Source organism: Rhinopithecus roxellana, chromosome 4, assembly GCF_007565055.1.
Source record: "Rhinopithecus roxellana isolate Shanxi Qingling chromosome 4, ASM756505v1, whole genome shotgun sequence".
Taxonomy (NCBI): Eukaryota; Metazoa; Chordata; class Mammalia; order Primates; family Cercopithecidae; genus Rhinopithecus; species Rhinopithecus roxellana.
In genome coordinates, this window is record NC_044552.1 from 30323736 (window position 1) to 30344422 (window position 20687).

General features: G+C 47.2%; 1 protein-coding gene across 2 annotated transcripts in view; it reads left to right on the plus strand.

Annotated features, from left to right (window-relative positions):
* Positions 1-1947: 1947 nt before the first annotated feature.
* RAB44 (RAB44, member RAS oncogene family) overlaps positions 1948-20687 on the plus strand; it is a 36157-nt gene continuing 17417 nt past the window's right edge. For both annotated transcript variants that reach the window (XM_010389695.2, XM_030928533.1), the window contains exons 1-4: positions 1948-2042; positions 8552-8770; positions 18404-18515; positions 20128-20302. In XM_010389695.2, coding sequence (XP_010387997.2) covers positions 8564-8770; positions 18404-18515; positions 20128-20302 — 494 coding nt within the window. In that variant the 5' untranslated portion in view covers positions 1948-2042; positions 8552-8563. The remainder of the gene's footprint in view (positions 2043-8551; positions 8771-18403; positions 18516-20127; positions 20303-20687) is intronic.

Genomic DNA, 20687 nt, shown 5'->3' on the forward strand with positions numbered 1-20687 from the left:
CTGTATGATATAGTGTATCACTTTTTTGGTCTTACTAATTGAATAGCTGAATAAAACTACATTGATATCTCAATGTATTATTTTTATAAACATTTTTCATATTGTTAAATCCATTGATATTGATTTTTCCGTGAATTGTTTATTCATCTATGGTGCCAGTTTCCGTAATGCATTATTGGTCTTTCATTGATCTATAGGAGTTCTTTACAGAGGGAGGAAATTAGCTTATTTTCTATGATATGTGAGTATTTTTTCACAGTTTATTTACCTTTTGACTTGTCAATGGTGACCTTTTATTGCCATTCAGTTTTATTTATTTTTAAAAAGTTTCCATATGGTTGAATGACTCAATATTTTCTTTTGTGGCTTCTAATGCTTTGTGATATATCTGGAAGGGTCTTGCCTAATCAAAGATTATTTAAAAATTATCCCATGATCTCTTTCTTCCCTTTTTTCTTCTTTCTCTTCTTCTTCTTCTTCCTCCTCCTCCTCCTTCTCCTCTTCTCCTTCTCCTTCTTCTTCTCCTTCTTCTTCTTCTTTTTCTTCTTCTTCTTCTTCTTTTTTTTAAAATAGAGACGGAGTCTCACCATGTTGTCCAGACTGGTCTTGAATTCCTGGGCCCAGGCGATCCTCCTGCCTCAGCCTCTCAGAGTGCTGGGATTACAGGCATGAGCCACCACACCCAGGCTATCCCATGACAGATCTTTCTTTTCTTTTCTTTTCTTTTCTTTTCTTTTCTTTTCTTTTCTTTTCTTTTCTTTTTTCTTTTCTTTTCTTTTCTTTTCTTTTCTTTCTTTTTTCTTTCTTTCTTTCTTCTTTCTTTCTTTCTCTTTCTTTCTTTTTCTTCTTTCTTTCTTTCTTTCTTCTTTCTTTCTTTCTCTCTCTCTTTCTTCCTTCCCTCCCTCCCTCCCTCCCTTCCTTCCTTCCTTCCTTCCTTCCCTCCCTTCTTTCTTCCTTTTCTTTCCCTCCTTCTTCTGCAACCGTGGCAAATGAACTATGCCATGATTTCTTATGGCATTTGTTCAAACATACAGAAAAGTAGAAGAACATAATGAGCCCACAGTACCCTCATCGATTCCAGGAGGGATCAGAACAGGGCCAGAGCCAGTCTTGTTTCATCTATGTCCTACCTACTCTCCCCACTCTTCAATACTTTTGAAGTAAATCCCAAACAACATATAATTGTGTGATTTTGATTTTTAAAATGCTTATGCTTTTATCCATCTGGAATGCTTTTAGAGTTAGAGCTCTAACTTTGTTTTTTGCAGATACCTACCCCTTTCTCCCAACACAGTTTATTCAATAAACTATCTGTTTTCCAATGATTTGAAATGGTGCCTTTATGATACACTAAATTCCCACAGATATTCGAGCCTATTTCTGTCTATTCATTATTCTGCTCCACTGATTCATCCATCTATAGTCATGCTCCAATTCCATACTGTTCTGATGGCTGTAGCTCTACAATGTATTTTGGTATCAGATTAGATTGTTCCCTAAAAGGTGATTTAGATATAAAGCCTCCCCTGAGGCTCAAAGACACTGTCCGAGAGTGAGGGCCTGCAGTGAGGCAGGGCGGGCAGCTCTCCCGGGGCATCCCATACACTTAGCTTTAGCCACGGCTGTGCTCATCAACCTGCTGCTGTCTGGGATAAGGCATTGCCTTGGGAACCAGAGACTCAGGCCCAGTCCTGGCTGTGCCACTAAGGGCTAGGTGATCTTGAGCAGTCCATCTCACTCTTCGGAGCCTCTGCTTAGGAGGGCCTCCCTGCCAGCTCCAGCATTCTCCACTTCAAGACACCAATCAGGGCAGGGATGCCTGGGGGTGCCAGGCAAAATTGTGAAAGGGCCTCCAGTGGTCGCTTCCACAGGAAGTCCTGTAGATGAGCACAGGAGATTGGCTCGCTGGGGAACGGAAAGGGCGATTAAGCAAGACAAGACTGTTAACAGTTCTAGAGCTCGTGGGCTCTGTAGGGCAGCAGTCACCCCACCACCAGGTCCCAGAGCCCAGGGCTGCGTGTTCCACTGGGAGCCTTTGAGAGGTAGGAGCCATCCTAAGGTTGCAATGCTTCTTTTTCTTTGGAAGGATGAGGATGGGGGAGGGAGCTGGGGTCCCTGTTTAGCTTCTATGTCAAGGGTGCAAGGGGCAGAGCCCTCTTTTCCCCTGCATTTGGAGCTCTCTGCGTGGTCTAAGGGAGGGGATGGGAAGGCACTTGGGCAGGAGGCTGGGGTGCATCACTACCCGTAAATGGCTGTGCGACCTACAGCAAGTCACCTGGTTTCTCAGAGCCTCAGTTTCTCTATTAGGAGGGGAGAAGTGAGGATAAGTAGACTGGAACAAGACACTAGGTGGTCTCTCAGGCCCACCGACTTGGGCAATTGGGGTTTAGCGAGTATGGCTATTATTTATAGCTATTGAAGCCAGCCAAGTGCAGAGCAGGCCCAGTTCTAAGCACCGTTTGGTGAGAGCGTGATGGACACCCGGAGGCCCCAGGCAGGGCCCATGCCAGGTTGTAATGTGCCACTGCCCCACCCCACCCTTCTTCTCTTGCTTCCACTTCCTGGTGGGCAGCCTGTGGTGCCTGCTGCCTCACAGAACACCACAGTGGGAGTGGATTCCCCTGGATGCTTGGGAGTGGGATTCATTTGCTCTCATGTTTGGCTTCAAGCTTTATGCGATTTCTTAGGTGAGGGATGTGGGGAGAGGTGATCATGCTGAGGGGCTGTATGTGTGTCCTAGCCATGAAGGGGTCCCCCACTCTTAACGATGTGAGGCATGAGGATGCACTAAGGGGAAAGTGGTGGAGGAGAAGGGCGCTGGCAGGGTGGCCCTGCTGGCTGACTCGGAGGGATGTGTGCTGGGCGACGGCATTTGCACATGCAGAATGGAATGATGGAATGGCCGTGAGGGGTGCTGTGTCTGACCAAGAGGCTGACGGTGAGGGAGTGGAGGGTGAGGGTGATGGCCAAGGAGGGTGTGTGTGCGTGCACGTTTGCATGTGTACATTTGTGGATTGACTGAAGGATGTCCTTACTGTCGCTGAGGGACCAGGCCTGGCCTAGAAGGGACACAGGCTGTTTTTAGGGTATGCTGTCAGGCCATGGGGTGCTGTCAGGGATCTGAATATGAAGCACAAGGGGTGAGTGCACCATCCCACCTGATGGTGACAAGTGACTGATTTTGAGGTGGTGATGGCTGGAGAGCATCTGCTGCTTTCCTGCCCCAGACCACCTGACAGGCTAGGAGCAGGTGGCTGAGTGCCCCTCCTGGAGAGAAGCATTGACTGGCAGAGAGGGCAGATGCTGGGGTGGGGCAGGTGAGGTATCTGGAAGGTGCTATTTTCTTATATAATGCCAGGGGACTTCTGGAAATGGACTGTGGCGGTGCAGCTTGGCTAGGAACTCCCAGAAAGGAATGTCAAGAACACCACATGTCCTAGGATGTGGCTGCAGGGAATTTCTTCCAGGATTCTTACTTCCTACACTTGTGGGAGCTTGGTAGGCTGTGATGTGACACTCACATCACAGTGGACTTTGCTTCTGGAGGCTTCTGCACAGGGAATCTTATCTTGCTCCCTTAGCCATGTTATCTCCATCGCCAGAAGTACACAAGACACTGGGCGTCACCACAGGAGCCAAGCCTTTCAACGCCCACCCTGCTCCAAAGCCCTTGTCCCGCTCAGGGCTACTCCACTGGGCGTTTGTCATCCCCAGAGGGGCCTTCTGCCCAGGGAAGAGCCACCTCTCCAGGATGTAGCCTTGGGGAAGTCCATCCCACGACCAACCAGAAAAGCAGAATCCGGTGTAGTTCTACCACTGACATCACGGCTTGGGCAGGTCACTCTGCCTCTTGGAACCTCCCTCAGTTTCCTCATTTGTCAAATGGGATCAATTGTATCTGTATGGAACCTGGCTTTTATGTGCCTCAAATAGAATTCACCTTTATCAATGTAATCACCACTGTTGTCATTGCTACCTTTACCCAGTAGTCACGGATGCCAAGCACACTCCTAAGTGCTTTATGTGGATCATATATTCAGCAAATATTTACAGAGTACCAACTGTGTGCCAAGCGCTGTTCTAGGCTCTTGGGATAAAGCAGTGAACAGAATGACCAACTCCCTGCTCAGGTGAGGCCTCTGTATCAGCATAAGGAGAAGGAAAATTTACAACAAAAATGAGCAAAAGGCTCTCTATTCTGGGGAGGTGACAAGTGCTAAGAGAAAGTGAAGCTGGAAAGGGAGGTGGGCCATGCTGGGGAATGGGAACTGATGTTTCAACTTTAATTATCTTGCCTAATCCTCATAGCAACCCTGTGTGAGAGACCTTAGTTCTAAGTTTCCAGTGAGGAAGCTCAGGCACAGAGACGCTGATTGACTTCCCTAAGGTTGCACAGCCCATGGGCAGCAGAGCTGGGAGAAGCAGAGGTCTGTCTGACTTCACAGCAATGGGACTGGAAGTCACTTTCTCTGGTGAGCCTCCTTTTCTGCAACTCCAGGTCAAGAGAGTGGGACTGACCCTCTTCTAGTACTGAGGCTCAGTAAGTCTTTCTTTTATTTTTCCTTTTTTATTTTTTTGAGACAGAATCTCACTCTGTCACCCCGGCTGGAGTGCAGTGGTGAATCGTAGCTCACTGTAGCTTTGACCTCCTGGGTTCAAGTGATCCTCCCATCTCAGCCTCCCAAGTAGCTAGGACTGCAGGCACACCACCATGCCCAGCTAGTTTCATTTTATTTTGTAGAGACAGGGTCTTGCTATGTTGCCCAGGCTGGTCTTGAACTCCTGGGCTCGAGTGATCTTCTCGCCTCAGCCTCCCGAAGCACTGGGATTACAGCCGCCATGCCCGGCTAGTTTTGTTGTTGCTGTTTTGTTTCTTAATCTCCTTCTATTCTACAGGGAGTCTGTCTTTGAGTGTAACCTACAAGGCTGGAACTGCTTGGCCAAACCCTTTTAGCCGCTGAAGAAGTGTCATTGGCCCATGGAGGGAAGCGGCTCCCCTCTTAGGGGGATGGGGGATGGAGATAGATGGTGACTTTCTAGGTGTGGAAGGCCTCTAGACCCAAGGAGGGGTGTCTATGTGGTCATTATTTCCATGGGGCAACATGGGGTGAATTAGGGGTGAGAGATACCAGGTGAAGGCCAGTTAGATTAGCAAGGGGACTTCCCTATTCTAACCCCTAGAATCTTACTCCTCATTCTTGACTTTTTAGCCTCCCTGTTTTTTATTAGAAAGACTTTTTTTTTTTTTTTTTTTTTTTTTTGAGACAGTGTCTCGCTCTGTTGCCTAGGCTAGAGTGCAGTGGTGCAATCTTGGCTCACTGCAACCTCTGCCTCTTGGGCTCAAGTGATTCTCCCTCCTCAACCTCCCTAATAGCTAGAACTTGAAGTGCACGCCACCATGCCCAGCTAATTTTTTGTTTTTGGTAGAGATGGAGTTTCACCATGTTGCCCAGGCGGGTCTCAAACTCCTGGCTTCAAGTGATCCACCTGCCTTGGCCTCCCAAAGTGTTAGGATTACAGGTGTGAGCCACCGTGTCTGGCCCTGATATTTTCTGATTCTATTCAGTTGTCTGTTAGAACATTCCACATTCTGGGGACAGTGAGTCAGCAGAGGAAGTCGGTTGAGAGCCCAGTACACATCCTAAGCAAGGCTGGGCATTATGAGGGCATCAGGGTTGTATAATCTCTCCTGCCCTGGAGCTCACTGCTAAGCTACGTCACCTCCCCCAGGAAGCCCTCTCTGACACCCTGATCAGTGAGTTGCTCCTTTTTCAGTGCTCTCCCAGCACCTGACACACAGGTGTGCTGCTCCTTCTGTGCTGCACTGTAATTATGTTTGTGTCTCCTGCATGAGGCTGTGAGGTCCCCCAGGGGAGACCAGGAGTTAGTCACACCTCTACCGGCAGGGCCGGGGACTCTGCTGGGGTGTGCAGGGTGTGTCCTGCACAAGGATGCCCAGCCAAGGAGGTGCATGGGGACTGGAATCCAGTCCACATTCCACTTGTCAAACCATGAGCCCTGGCACTGGGCTGTGTCTGCCAGCAGGAAATACCTTTTCCTAATTCGCTTAAAGGAAACATATGGATTGTGGCGGGCCTGCTTAGCACTGCACTGGCATTCAGTTGGCGCTCGGTAAATGGTTGTTGCTTATGTGCATGATAGAGGGTGGGAAGGGTTGGGGCAGATGGAAGTCTTCAGAAGAGGTGTGCTGGTTACTATTGTGTGGTGGGGGCAGGAGACCTGATTCATAGCATTTGCTGATTCCCACAGTGCCAGTACTCCCACAGTGGCTGATTCCAAGCTGCCGAGATAGGAAGAGGTGTGCACAGTCGGCCCTCACAAGCCCCAGCACACCACTGTGGTTTTATATTTATGATCTTAAAACTGCATCTGACAGCCGGGAGCGGTGGCTCACGCCTGAGGCAGGCGGATCTCGAGGTCAGGAGGTCAAGACCATCCTGGCTAACATGGTGAAACCCCGTCTCTACCAAAAATATAAAAAGTTAGCCGGGCATGGTGGTGGGCACCTGTAGTCCCAGCTACTTGGGAGGCTGAGGCAGGAGAATGGCGTGAACCCGGGAGGCGGAGCTTGCAGTGAGCTGAGATCGTGTCACTGCATTCCGGCCTGGGCGACAGAGTGAGACTCCGTCTCAGAAAAAAAAAAACACCAAAAAAAACCTGCATCTGAAACAGACTTTGAAGGCAGAGAGAGAGAGAGAGAGAGAGGGGGGGGGGGAAAGAATGTACTTCTGTTTGAAGTTTGGGGCCTCCTCAGGATGAGAAATTGCTTCATCCAAGTTCTGTAGAGCCGGTGCAGTTCCCCGTGGGAAGCCTGCCCAAGGGGAGGCTGTGGAATGACCCCCTGGAATGAGCCCATGATGCCTAAAGCAGAGCCCTCGAACCACTCCACCCAGCCTGTCTGTGGCCTTCGGCGTCAACAGAGAACTCCCAGGGGAGATGTCTCCTCCATCTCCTGGGCATGAGCCTTGCCCTTCTGCCTCAATTCCTTCACACACACTGTTTACTGCTTCCAAATCCTACATGCCTCCTGTAGAACCTGCACAAGTCCCACCACCTGCAGGAAGCTGCCCTGTCTGGACATCAAGTCCTTCTCATCCCATAGCTTTATGGGCCCCAGACTTGTTCCCCCAAGGCAGGCTCAGACTTTATCCCTTCCAGACCACAGCCTCTCTTTTCCTCGCCCCAGGGGTCTCAGCTGGATGAATCCCCAACCATCCAAATCCTTATCCTAACATATGCTAAGGGACGGGGAGCAGTATGGACCTAGACAAACAGTGTTATCCACAGGCATGGGGCCTGCCTTGGTCTGTTTTGTACTGCTATAGCAGATACCATAGAATGGGAAATGTACATAGAACAGAAACGGATTTCCTCATCGTTCTGGAGGCTAGAAGGTTCAAGACTGAGGAGGTAGAATCTGGCGTGGGCCTTCTTGTGATGTCTTCCTGGTGGAAGGCAGAAGGACGACAGAGAGCACGAGGGTCTGAGTCCATCCTTTTATAAGGAACTCACTTTTACAATAATGGCATTCATCCATTCATGAGGATGGTGCCCCCATGACCCAAACAATTCCCACCAGGCCCCACCACCCAACACTGCCTCATTGGGGATCAAGTTTCCAACACATGAACTTTGGGGAACATTCAAACCACAGCAGGGTCACAGACAAGGGGGCACTGAGCCCAGCTTGAATGCGGGGTAACTGCAGGGAAGGCTTCTTGGAGGAGGCAGTCTGTAAAGTGAGGAAGCAAAAGGTATTAACTATGTAAGGGAGTGAGAGAGTTGTGGAGTCTCACTCCCTTAGGGCGGCAAAGGGAGCAGGGTGGGAGGGAATCAGGAATTCCAGGGACCATGAGTGGTTCAGTAGTGTTGCCATGGACCCTAAGGGCACAGGGGTGGGGTGGATGAAGCTGAGGCCACATGATGTGGGGCCCTAAGAGCCGCACAGGGGCGCTACTGATTCCATGCTGCATGTGTCAAAGGACTAGAGACATGGTGCTGGAGAAAAAAGGCTGGAGGGGAGGTGAGGCTGAGAGAGGGAGGAAGCGTCAGTGGAAGGATCCCTGATGCAGCTGAGATGAGTCCATGAGTGAGAAGAGTCACCAGAGAGATGGCTCAGGAAGCTGCTTATGGCCCTTCAGACAACTAGATCCTGGAAAACCCTGCGTAACCACCCTCCAGGTCAAAACGTGAGAGAGATTCTGCATGGGGTGGAGGATAAATTCTCTAATGGTCAGAGAAGACTTTGATAGTTGAGTAGTAGCCTGAAGAGATGAGGGCAGGGGGGGAGCTTGGAGAAGGGCATTCCAGGCAGAAACTTAGAAAGGGCAAAGGTGCTGAGCAGAATGGATGAGAGGCCATGAGGCGGCTGGGCGACGAGGTCAGAGGACCCAGCGGGGCACCATCAGGCTGGGCTTTGGCAGCCACAGTGGATTTTCTTCCAGAGGTGATGGGAGCCAGGGGAAGGTTTTGAGCCATGAGAGGGTGTGACTGTCCAGCAGCCCAGTGCCCCTCACTCCTCTGTCCCTAGGGCCAACGAACCATGGAGACAGGACAGAGAACATCTCGAAAAGTCCGGAAGCTGGGCTCCAGTCGGCGGCGGCAGACAAGAGAGCCGGCTGATGGTGAAGATGCTGAGGTGGCCCCAGAGCCAGAGTCTTGGTCCTCTCAGGCAGCAGCAGAACTGCAGGCCTTCTTCCAGGACTGCGGTGCCAAGGAGAGGGGCTTTGTCACCCGCGAGGACCTGGCGGTGAGCCCAAGGCCCCCATTTGAACTCTGAATCCCCTTTCTGTAGCTCCTGACATCCCCAATCCCCCATCACAGGAAGGCAGGGCTTGCCTACCCATGCCCCTTTCTCTCATTTAGAGCTCTCAGAAAACGCTAGGGATGTGTTTATACTAATGTGAAAATGACTGGTAAGGCTTTTCGTGTTGCCCTTTTCCAGAAACATTTGTCTTTTAACCAGTGAAAGGACTTTAAGCCAAATAAGTAATTTGCAAATGTTATAATTTTTGGCTCATTGAGCAAGGGCATTTATTTTGGGAAGCAGTCGGAGCCCTGGAAATCAAACCATGTCAACGACTGTAAACGTCAATGAAACATAAGATCAGCCACGGTTGTGTGTCCCCGTAAAGAGTCTTAGGGTGGCTAGGTGTTGTGGTTCATGCCTGTAATCCCAGCACTTTGGGAGGCCGAGGTGGGCAAATCACTTGAGGTCAGGAGTTCGAGACCAGCCTGGCCAACATGGTGAAACCCCATCTCTACTGAAAATACAAAAATTAGCCGGGCCTGGTGTTGGGTGCCTGTAATCCCAGCTACTTGGGAGGCTGAAGCATGAGAATTGCTTGAGCCTGAGGAAGCGGAGGTTGCAGTGAGCCAAGATCGTGCCACTACACTCCAGCCTGGGTGACAGAGCAAGACTCCATCTCTAAAAAAAAAAAAAAGAATGGGGGAACCAGTAAGATGTTATGACTGGTTCAAAGAGCATTTGAGAAGCCAGCAATTTGACAGAAAAGTATTAGGATGAAATTACTGAGTTAAATTCTTAAAATGGCTAATATCTAACAGGCCATAAATCTTTCAGGCTATCTATTCTACTAGTAGCTTCAGTAAGTTTGGGACTTTTCATGAAAGGTAAACAATGGGTTGTGCCAGCATTCTTTTTGCCTCATATCCAAGTTTCAGATTTCCTCCTTCCCTCCCTCCCTCCCCTCTCCCCCTCCCTCCCTTCCTCCCTCCCTCCTTCCCTTCCTTCCTTCCTTCCCTCCCTCCCTCCCTCCCTCCCTCCCTTCCTTCCTTCCTTCCTTCCTTCCTTCCTTCCTTCCTTCCTTCCTTCCTTCTTCTCAGCTCGATCTTAGAGGCGTGATCTCAGCTCTCTGCAACCTCTGCCTCCCAGGTTCAAGAGATTACCCTGCTTCAGCCTCCCGAGTAGCTGGGATTACCTGCACCCACCACCACGCCTGGCTAGTTTTTATTTTTAGTAGAGACGGGGTTTCACCATGTTGGCCAGGCTGGTCTCGAACTCCTGACTTCAGGTGATCCACCTGCCTTGGCCTCCCAAAGTGCTAGGATTACAGGCATGAGCAACTACGCCCGGCCAGATAATTTTTCTGTGATCATAGATAATCTCCAAAATTTTCTTGATGTATAAAAGGCTGCTGTCATTACATTGGCTTATTTCCATAGGAGCAACAAGGATATAATTAAACATGAGTCTCTTTGAATTTGCCCTACAAATAGCGACAGTATTGAGACATTTTAGCTTCTGTCTAGAAGCTTTCATACATAATCTTAGGTTGGTTTTTTTTTTTTTCAAGGGATAGGATCTCACTCTGTTACCCAGAATGGAGTGCAGTGGTGCAGTCACAGCTCACTGCAGCCTCAAGCTCCTGGACTGAAGAGATCCTCTTGCCTCAGGCTCCCAAGTAGCTAGGACTAAAGGCACATGCCACTGTGCCTGGCCGATTCTTAAACTTTTGTAGAGATGAGGTCTTGCTATGTTGCCCAAGCGGCAGCCTTAGGATAGAAGTTGAGTGACAAACTGTTCCAGTTTTCCAAGGACTAATGGGGTACCTGGGATATGGGACTTTGAGTGCTAAAATTGGAAAGTCCTGGGAAAACTAGGATGAGGGCCGGGCGCGGTGGCTCAAGCCTGTAATCCCAGCACTTTGGGAGGCCGAGACGGGCGGATCACGAGGTCAGGAGATCGAGACCATCCTGGCGAACACGGTGAAACCCCGTCTCTACTAAAAAAATACAAAAATCTAGCCGGGCGAGGTGGCGGGCGCCTGTAGTCCCAGCTACTCCGGAGGCTGAGGCAGGAGAATGGCATAAACCCGGGAGGCGGAGCTTGCAGTGAGCTGAGATCCGGCTACTGCACTCCAGCCTGGGCGACAGAGCGAGACTCCGTCTCAAAAAAAAAAAAAAAAAAAAAAAAAAAAAACAAACAAACAAACAAACAAAAAAAACTAGGATGAGTTGGTCACCCAACTTCTATCCTAAGGCTAGAAAAGCAAGCCCAAGATACTCTCTTCACCAGCTGTCACTTGCATCACCTGTAAATTTAAATGACTTCCTCTCTTCTTGAGGTCCCTGATTTTTCTAAGGTCCCTCTTCTGCCAGGAAGCAATCCATGTGGTTCCAGGCCAGCTTCCTGGTAGGGTTTTGTAGGGATTGACTCCATGGGCATTCCTTATAGTAGGCTTGTCACACCTGATTAAATGAGGACATCCCATAAAAGACACTGCAGGTAGGGCCTTGATTACACAATTGATTTATCCAATTATATCTTGATTTTAAAAAAAGGAGGACAGATTCTGTTGAACCTGTGCAAATAATTATATTGTCATGGAAAGTAAGGAGAGTCTGTCAAAGTAAATTTTTTTTTTTTTTTTTGAGACAGGGTCTTGCTCTCTCACCTAGGCTGGAGTGCAATGGTGCGATCTTGGCTCATTGCAACCTCCGCCTCCTGGGCTCAAGGGATCCTCTCACCTCAGCCTCTTGAGTAGCTGGGACTACAGACACGCGCCACCATGCCCAGCTGATGTTTTGTATTTTTTATAGAGGCAGGGTTGCGGGTTGCTCCATGTTGCCCAGGCTTAAAAGTATTGGTTTCTGAATCATGAGGGGATCAATGAGATTCAGATACCACTTGAAACGTTGAATTTCAGTTTACAAAAGTATAATCTGGCAGGGCTTCGTGGCTCACGCCTGTAATCTCAGCACTTTGTGAGGCAGAGACGGGCAGATCACCTGAGATTAGGAGTTCCTGACTAGCCTGGCCAACATGGTGAAACACTGTCTCTACTAAAAACACAAAAATTAGTCAGGTGTGGTGGCATGTGTCTGTAATCCTAGCTACTTGGGAGGCTGAGGCAGAAGAATCGCTTCAACCTGGGAGGTGGAGGTTGCAGTGAGCCGAGATCACGCCACTGCACTCCAGCCTGGGTAACAGAGTGAGGCTCTGTCTCAAAAACACAAAAAACGTATAATCTACTAAACTGAGGGTTAGAGACAGCTCAAGACCAGGAAAGAACTTCCTCACAGTTCTATTAAAGTAGAACAATAAAAAATAATACGAACTGTATTGCCACAAAGAGCCGTAACTAGATTTCCTTCAGCTGTTCAATCAACGCCATGTAATTCATTATTGTTCTGCTGGATCTTGGGTAAGCTGTCTGCTTTTGGACTCAGTTGTAGGAATTCTCAGTCTACTCGCTCAGTCAGAAGGTCATCCACTGTCAGCTTGGAAGCCTACACCAAGTGAAGCATAAGTAGTTCACAGAACCTGGTGCAGTCCTTTTTGTCTAGACTTTGAGTTTGTTTTTCTTTGTTGAAGATGCAATCTGTGGCCTGCAGCTTATAACAGAGGCTTCAGGCAGGCATTGGAAAGGAGAAATGTGTCCAGTAACGAGACTGAAAGGCTGTGGTTATTTATTACACTACCTAATAGTATCAGAATGGAGGAGAGTGAAATTCTCTCCTGGGGTACAATGCACAACTATTTCATAATGGTTTGATCAGTGTTTCCCCTGAAGATAAAAACATACTGCTTGTAATCTCAGGACTTTGGGAGGCTGAGGCAGGAAGATCACTTGAGCCCAGAAGTTCAAGACCAGCCTAGACAATATGGTGAGATTCCATCCTATAAAAAGTTTTAAAAAATTAGCCAGGTGTGGTGGTGTGCACCTGTAGTCCCAGCTACATGAGAGGTTAAGGTGGGAGGATTGCGTGAGCCTGGGAGGTCAAGGTTGCAGTGAGCCATGATCACACCACTGCACTCTAGCCTGGGTGGCAGAGTGAGACCCTGTCTCAAGAAAGAAAAAAAAAAGAACATATTATAAATAGCAAAATCACTGAGAAATCTCCAGGACCTTCCCATAAAGCATGCAATTTCTGAAATATTGATATTAATAGCATTTTGCCCATGAAAATTTAGCCTAGGAAAGCCTGAACGTCTCTTCTGATTTGATTGTTCTTCCCATGATGTTCTTGTAATAGTGTTGAAGTATTTAAAAAATATAGAGAAAGATATCTTAAAATTTTTATTGTATTTTTTTCTAAATTTAGGATCTGATCTTGGGAAGGCAAAATCAAAAGAGCCGTTAGAGAAGATTTGGGCACTAGATTAAGAGGTCATGGGAGACCAAGAAATATTACTTTTTATCTATTTAATCAAAGTAATAATAAAATAAAAGATTTTGAAATAAATATGGAAGAAGGTAATATGATTGCAAGAGCAGATAGCTTTTTTATAAGAGAGATACCTTTGCTTTTTTTTAAAAAAATTTAAGACATAATAAGGTCAAAACAAAGCAGAGGAAATGATTCTGGTGAGATAGGGAATCTCTGTTATCTGGGAGGCTTACACAGAAGCTAAACAGCAGCCTCTTTTTAACCCTTGCTGAGAGCTCTAAGACCAATTTATTATTTTAGTAGAGATAAAGCCAAATTCCAGTTATGCATTAATAGAACACGTGGCCATAAAATTTTCATGAGTTTTTATTTATTATTTATTTATTTTTACTTATTTTTATGTATGTATTTATTTTTATTTTTATTTTTTGAGACAGTTTCACTCTTGTCGCCCAGGCTAGAGTGCAATGGTGTGATCTTGGCTCACTGCAACCTCTGCCTCCTGGGTTCAAGCGATTCCCCTGCCTCAGCCTCCTGAGTAGCTGGGATTACAGGCACCTGCCACCATGTCTGGCTATTTTTTTATTGTTATTTTTAGTAGAGATGGGTTTCATTATGTTGGTCAGGCTGGTCTTGAACTCCTAGCCTCATGTGATCCACCCGCCTCGGCCTCCCAAAATGCTGGGATTACAGGCATGAGCCACTGTGCCGAGCCTATTTATTATCAATTTTTAAGCCCATCAAAACTGGGCCAAATTTGGCAAAATGTTAATACTTTTCATAGCTTATTTTCAGACTCAGGCATTATAAATCAAGGCAAATAAAATTCTCTTTCAGCAAACTTTCTACAACATTCTATATCCATTCAAGTTTTGCCTTTTTATCCTTTTTCATATTCTAGAATAACCAGACACTTTCACACAACAATGCATCGCATTTTCCTTGCAGACAAAGTTTTGTTTCTCTGTCGCTGTTGCTCCTAGTAAAGCCTCAAGCATCTGTAGTTAATTGAACTTTTGTTGTTGTTGTTGCCGTTGTTTTGAGACAGGGTCTTGCTCTGTTGTCCAGGCTGTAGTGCAGTGGCACAATCTCAGCTCACTGCAACCTCCGCCTTCTGGGTTCAAGCTATTCTCGTGCCTCAGCCACCCAGTTAGCTGGAATTACAGATGCCCGCCACCATGCCAGAAGGATTTTTTCTATTTTTAGTAGAGACAGGGTTTCACCATGTTGGCCAAGCTGATCTCGAACTCCTGACCTCAAGTGATCCACCTGCCTAGGCCTCCCAAAGTGCTGGGATTACAGATGTGAGCCACCATGCCCAGCCTGTATTAACTGCACTTTTAACCAGTGTAATTAACCTCTTTCACAGGAAGAACTAAGGGTAAATTGAGAACTGTCTTATACAAGAATTTGAGCAGACAAGCAAAGCTCACAAATACACATAAGCCAACTTTCTACAGCCTTGAGTATCCCTAACACAACTTAAAAAGAAAGTGGTCAAATATATATAACAGAAAATTTATCATTTTAACTATTTTAAAATGTACTATTTAGTGGCATTAAGTACATTCACGATGTTGTACCACCATTTCCCCAGTCATCTCCAACGCTTCTTTTATCTTGCCAAACTGAAATTCTGCACCCGTTGAATAGTTAACTCCCATACTTCCCTCTCCCCAACCCCTGGCTATCCCTATTCTACTTTCTGTCTCTATAACTTTGATTACTCTAGGTACCTCATAGAAATGTAATCATACAGTATTCGTCTTTTAGTGACTGGTGTATTTCACTTAGCAGAATGTCCTCAAGGTTTATCTGTATCGTAGCATGTGTCCAAATGTTCTTCTTTTTAAAGACCAAATAATATTCCATTGTACATATATGTCATGTTTGTCTATCCTCTTATCTGTCAGTGAACACCTGGGTGGATTCTTTTGGCGATTGTGAATAATACTGCTATGAATATGGCAAATATCTGAGTCTCCACCACTTTCTTTTGCACAACATTTTTTTTTTTTTTGAGATGGAGTCTTGCTCTCTCACCCAGGCTAGAGTGCTAGAGTGCAGTGGCGTGATCTTGGCTCACTAACCTCCACCTCTTGGGATCAAGTGATTCTCCTGCCTCAGCCTCCCAAGTAGAGTAGCTGGGATCACAGGCATGCGCTACCTCGTGTGGCTAAGCTTTCTGTTTTTAGTAGAGAGGGGGTTTCACATGTTGGCCAGGCTGGTCTTGAACTCCTGACCTCAGGTGATCCACTTGCCTTGGCCTCCCAAAGTGCTAGGATTACAGGCATGAGCCACCTCACCCAGCCTGCACAACTTTTTAAAGCAGAAAATAATGAATTTATTTGTTAACATTACCCAAAGATATAACTACTTTCTAGCATGTGAAAATAAGAAGTAAAAAATATATCAACTTAAAATTATGATTAGCAGCCAATGTTTCAGTATTAAATTTGTTTTAGAAATTATCCAGATAGTCAAAAATTATTTATTAATTAATGTACTTCAATATTAATTCAAAATTCTAAAGTTACTTAAGAATCTTGGAAACTGTGGTTAAGGTAACACACTAGAAAATATAATTACTGTTGATACAAAATTTATTTGTTAGAATAATTAATCAATTTAGTGGGACACAAATTTACATGTTTATAATCTTAAACATGTGTAAAGATAAAGTTGACTTATTTGATCTGAAAGTCGAAATGACAAGTATAGGAAATCTAGATTAACTAGTTTCTTCACAGAAAATAAATATAGACTTATGAAAAACAGAATGTATACTTGTATTATACTTAAAATAAAGCACAGAAAAGACAGATAGCTATTATATGTGCTTTGTCAAAACAATTATTAAACCAGTCTAATTTGTTCAAAGAATCATGTTAATTATATGGACCTGGCTCCTGAAAAATTTTCTGAGCTAGCGATTTCTAAGAAGAATTGTTTTAAGTCTAACACATTTAAAGCATTCAAATTTCAGTTATTTTCTGTTATTTTTAGGAGCATTAGATTTATATAATCACTTATTTGTCTCTATAAACTAATCAACACAGAACTCCTTTAAGAGACATAGTACACTAAGTTATTAATACCTTCCAGGTGTACAAGAGCATTTCACGCTGACAATAAGAGTTAAAGACCTTTCAGGTGTGATGGTACATGCCTGTAATCCCAGTTGCTCGGGAGGTTGAGGCAGGAGGATCGCTTGAACCCAGGAGGTGGAGGTTGTGGTGAGCTGAGGTTGCGCCACTGCATTGCAGCCTGAGTGACAGAGTGAGACTCCATCTCAAAAAATAAATAAATAAAATAAAAAAGAGTTAAAGGCCTTTCTATTACAGACGTATAGATATACAGACACACAGAGAATGTCTTGCTTCATTTCTACAGTTTCAGCCACAGATCAAAAGTAAATATAGCAGGCTGGTCATGGTGGCTCACGCCCGTAATCCCAGCAGTTTGGGAGGCTGAGGTGGGTGGGTCACCTGAGGTCAGGAGTTTGAAACCAGCTTGGCCAACATGGTGAAACCCCGTCTCTACTAAAAATACAAAAACTAGCCAGGTGTGGTGGCGGGCGCAGGTAATCCCAGCTACTCAAGAGGCTGAGGCAGGAGAATAGGTTGAACTCGGGAGGTGGAGGTTGCAGTGAGCCAAGATTGCGCCACTGCATTTCAGCCTGGATGACAGTGAGACTCCGTCTCAAAAAAAAAAAAAAAAAAAAAAAAAAGTGAACAGCAACATGAAACTTCACCTATTCAGATCTCAAAGAGCTGTTCTCCTTCCCAGTGGCTATGAAATTATTTTTCTTTGAGATACAGTCTCATTCTGTCACCCAGGCTAGAGTGCAGTGGTGCAATCTTGGCTCACTGCAACCTCCTTCTCCCAGGTTCAAGTGATTCCCCTGCTTCAGTCTCCCGAGTAGCTGGGATTACAAGCACCCATGACCACGCCTGGCTAATTTTTGTATTTTTAGTAGAGACGGGGTTTCACCATGTTGGCCAGGCTGGTCTCCAACTCCTGACCACAAGTGATCTGCCCGCCTCGGCCTCCCAAAGTGCTGGGATTACAAGCATGAGCCACTGCGCCCAGCCTGGAATTCTTAACTAACTTGAGATCACAAATAGAAAAACAAACAACAACAACAACAAAACGATTAGCAAACCAGTTTTTCTGTTATTTTTCAACCAACAGGCATTAGGTCTCCATGATGCATCCCCCAGAGATCACCAAATAGAACATAAAGACCATCACTGGTTTAGACCAGACCATCACCGCTGCCACCAATGGGGAATAACTTATCATTCATGTGCAGCCCCAGATAAAAACACGAAATTTGCAAAAAAGAAAACAAAGTAACTGGAGAAACAGAGAATCAGCAAACTCCAAGTTCTATTATGCTTGGGATTCCCTCTGAGAGCCAAAGCACGTGGGCTAAAAGAGCCCATGACATGTGCTTGTGCAGCCATGCAGGCTACTTGGTTCTGCCAGATGAGCCCACTGGGCTGTCTCCATAGACCTTAGTCCAAAACTTGTTATAATTTTCAAAAAGGTAAAATCATGACCTGTAGGCCGTGATATATAAACTGAACTCTTATAGAAGATTTTATGTAACTCATTGACTTTTTTTTTGAAACGGAGTTTCACTCTTGTCACCCAGGCTGGAGTGCAATGGCACCATCTTGGCTCACTGAAACTTCTGCCTCCTGGGTTCAAGTGATTCTCCCTGCCTCAGTCTCCCAATTAACTGGGAACATAGCCACCTGCCACCATGCCTGGCTAAGTTTTGTATTTTTAGTAGAGACGGATTTTCACTACGTTGTCCAGGCTGGTCTTGAACTCCTGGCCTCAGGTAATCTGCCCACCTCGGCCTCCCAAACTATTGGGATTAAAGGCATGAGCCACCATGCCCGGCCTCAGATAATTTTTGGACACTGATCACGACATTCTGGGGAGTGTTGGCTGCTGTCCTTTATCAAGTTCCTAAAGACATGGGACTTAGGACAGGTACGTTTTGATTTTGGATGGAGACAGTGAAAAGGACTGGAGCCAGTTCATGGCCCTGCTGGGAGGGCTGCCTTGGGTGGGGTTGGGAACGTCAAGCTTAGGCCCTGGGTCAGGTTACTGGGGGGACTCTGACATTAGGGCGAGGTGAGGTAGGGGTGGCTGAAGGCAAACATCTCTCCGTTTTGGAGGGTGAGAGTCTTCCCCGGTGGGAACACCTGCCCACCTTGCCCATTCCTTCCAGGTGGCCAAGTTCAGCTTCCTGGGCAGCAAGGAGGAGTCAGAGATGATCTTCGACTGGGTGGACGTGGAGCGGAAGGGACATCTGTCACTTGAAGAATTCAGCTCTGGACTCAGTATGTCTGTCCTTGGAGGGCCTCTGGGCACCCAGGTGTCCCGTGCAGTGTGCCCTGCGTGGGGCTAGACTGGGTCGTTAGAAAGGCAACCCTTTTCCCAGGGACTTTCACCCCACATCCCTGGCTGCCAGAGTGCTCCGGGGCCCTCCCCCGTGCATTCCACGCCCCCACCCCCTGCCTCCAGAGAGGCCTCTGGGCTTGCTCCCCGCATGTCTTCTCCTCAGTAAAAGGCTTCTCCTGAGCCAGAGGTCTTCACACCACAGATTTGTTTCCGTAACATTGTGGCTTTGGTTAGGGGAATTCCATGGGCCAGGGAGCAGCAGAGGGTGATATTTAGGGGTGGGGGCTTTCCAGGTACTGAGCCCCCACTGGGCAGGGCCACCCCAGCGCATGCCTCTCTAGAAGGGCTGACAAGACTTAGGGAGCCCAGGACCAGCAGGGCACAATCCTCCCGCTAATCCTCTCCGTGGGAAGACCTTCCGGCCCAGACAATGAAAGGTGTGGTGTCTTCACAGAGCCCCTGCAAGACACAGATCAGCCTTCAGTGTCCACAAAGCCACCCAGAGTTCTCAGGTCAGCTGAGTCTCCAAAAGCCTGGAGACCCTCAGAGAAGGAGGCCAGGAATCTGCATTTGCACGTGGGCCCACTCCAGCAGGAGGTTCCTCCAGTTCTGGCAATGGAGAAGCTGAGAGTTGGGAGGAGAACTCAAGGGCTGGGCAGGAGGAATTGCCGGTGGGAGTGCAGCGCAGAGGGAGCATTGTTGTCCACACAGCCTTGGGGCCGTCTTCATTTGCAAATCCAATCATGCCTGCCACGCCAGGAACTTCCCAGTGCCTGTGGGACAAACTGGAAGCCCCTTCCTGGGGCCTGCAGGGCCTGTACCCTCCAGGCGCTGCCAACCTCGCTGGCTCACTCAGTGCCATTCACCCCGTTCATCTTGCTAGCCCGGCTCCTGCCTCAGGGCACCTGCAGTGCTGTTCTCTTTGCCAGGCACACACTTCTTGGAGTGCACAGGATTTGCTCCTTCTTGGGATTCACATCTCAGTTCCAGTGTCACCTCCTTAGGCCACTGCTAGCCACCTCATCTAAATCGATCCTCCCAGTCTCTCAGTGGAAATTACCCTGCATATTCCTATATTCCTTTGGCTCACTTAGCAAGTTGGCTTAAAACATATATATACACACACACACACACACACACATATATATACACACACACACACACACACACACACATATATATATATATATATTCTTTTCAACCTGCACTAGAATGTCAGCTCCATGTTAGGGATTTTGGTTAATTTTGTCATGTAGATGCTCAATACATATCCCTTGATTGAGTGCATGAAGAGTTTGTTCACCGCCTTGGAGGTGTGGTGTGATTTCCAGCAAGTCTTTTGCTGTCTCTGGGCCTCAGACGCTCATCTGTAAAATGACTACCTTAAGTAGACTCCTAAGGTTGATTTGAGAAATATATGAATGTAGCCCTGTATAAATGTGACTGGCACAGGTAGAATTCCTTCCCTGAGGGCTGGAGCAGGGCTGGGTGGGAGGCCAGGCACCTGGGCCCAACACCACTGTGCTCCCCTCTGTCCGTCTCTGTGCACAGAAAACATCTTTGGCTCCAGCCAGAGCTCCCACAGGCTCCGCAGAAGGAAGCCACTGCCCTCTAAGCGGGTGTCTGCTACCACCAGTTTCCCAGCTCTGGAGGAGGCCGACGCTGAGGAGAAGGAGGCGTTCCTTGCCTTCATAGAGCAGCTGGGGACTGGACGCTTACTTCCCAAGTAAGGCCAGGGCAGCATGTGCATGGGGAGAGGCTCTGCCAGCCATTGACAGCAGGGGCTCTCCTGGACACAGCGTCAAAGGGGCAGGTGCCAGGTAGAGCCAGGTGCAAATCCCGGCTTGGCCATTGGCTAGCTGTGTGACTACAGGGATGGCTTCACTTCTGACCTCTGTTTCCTGGGCTGCAGAATGAGCCTAAAAGCTGTGGTGGGGTTAAAACCACATGCAGAGGATGCCTGCTTATGGGGAATCATTCCCACCCCCGCACCTCCCTGCCCTATCCTGCCCTGTAGAGTCACTCTTCAGGAGGACTAATGAGTGGGCTCAGCTTCCCAAGGGCCCTTGAATTCTTAAAACCATGGGAATCCCTGTGGGTGCCTTTCTTAA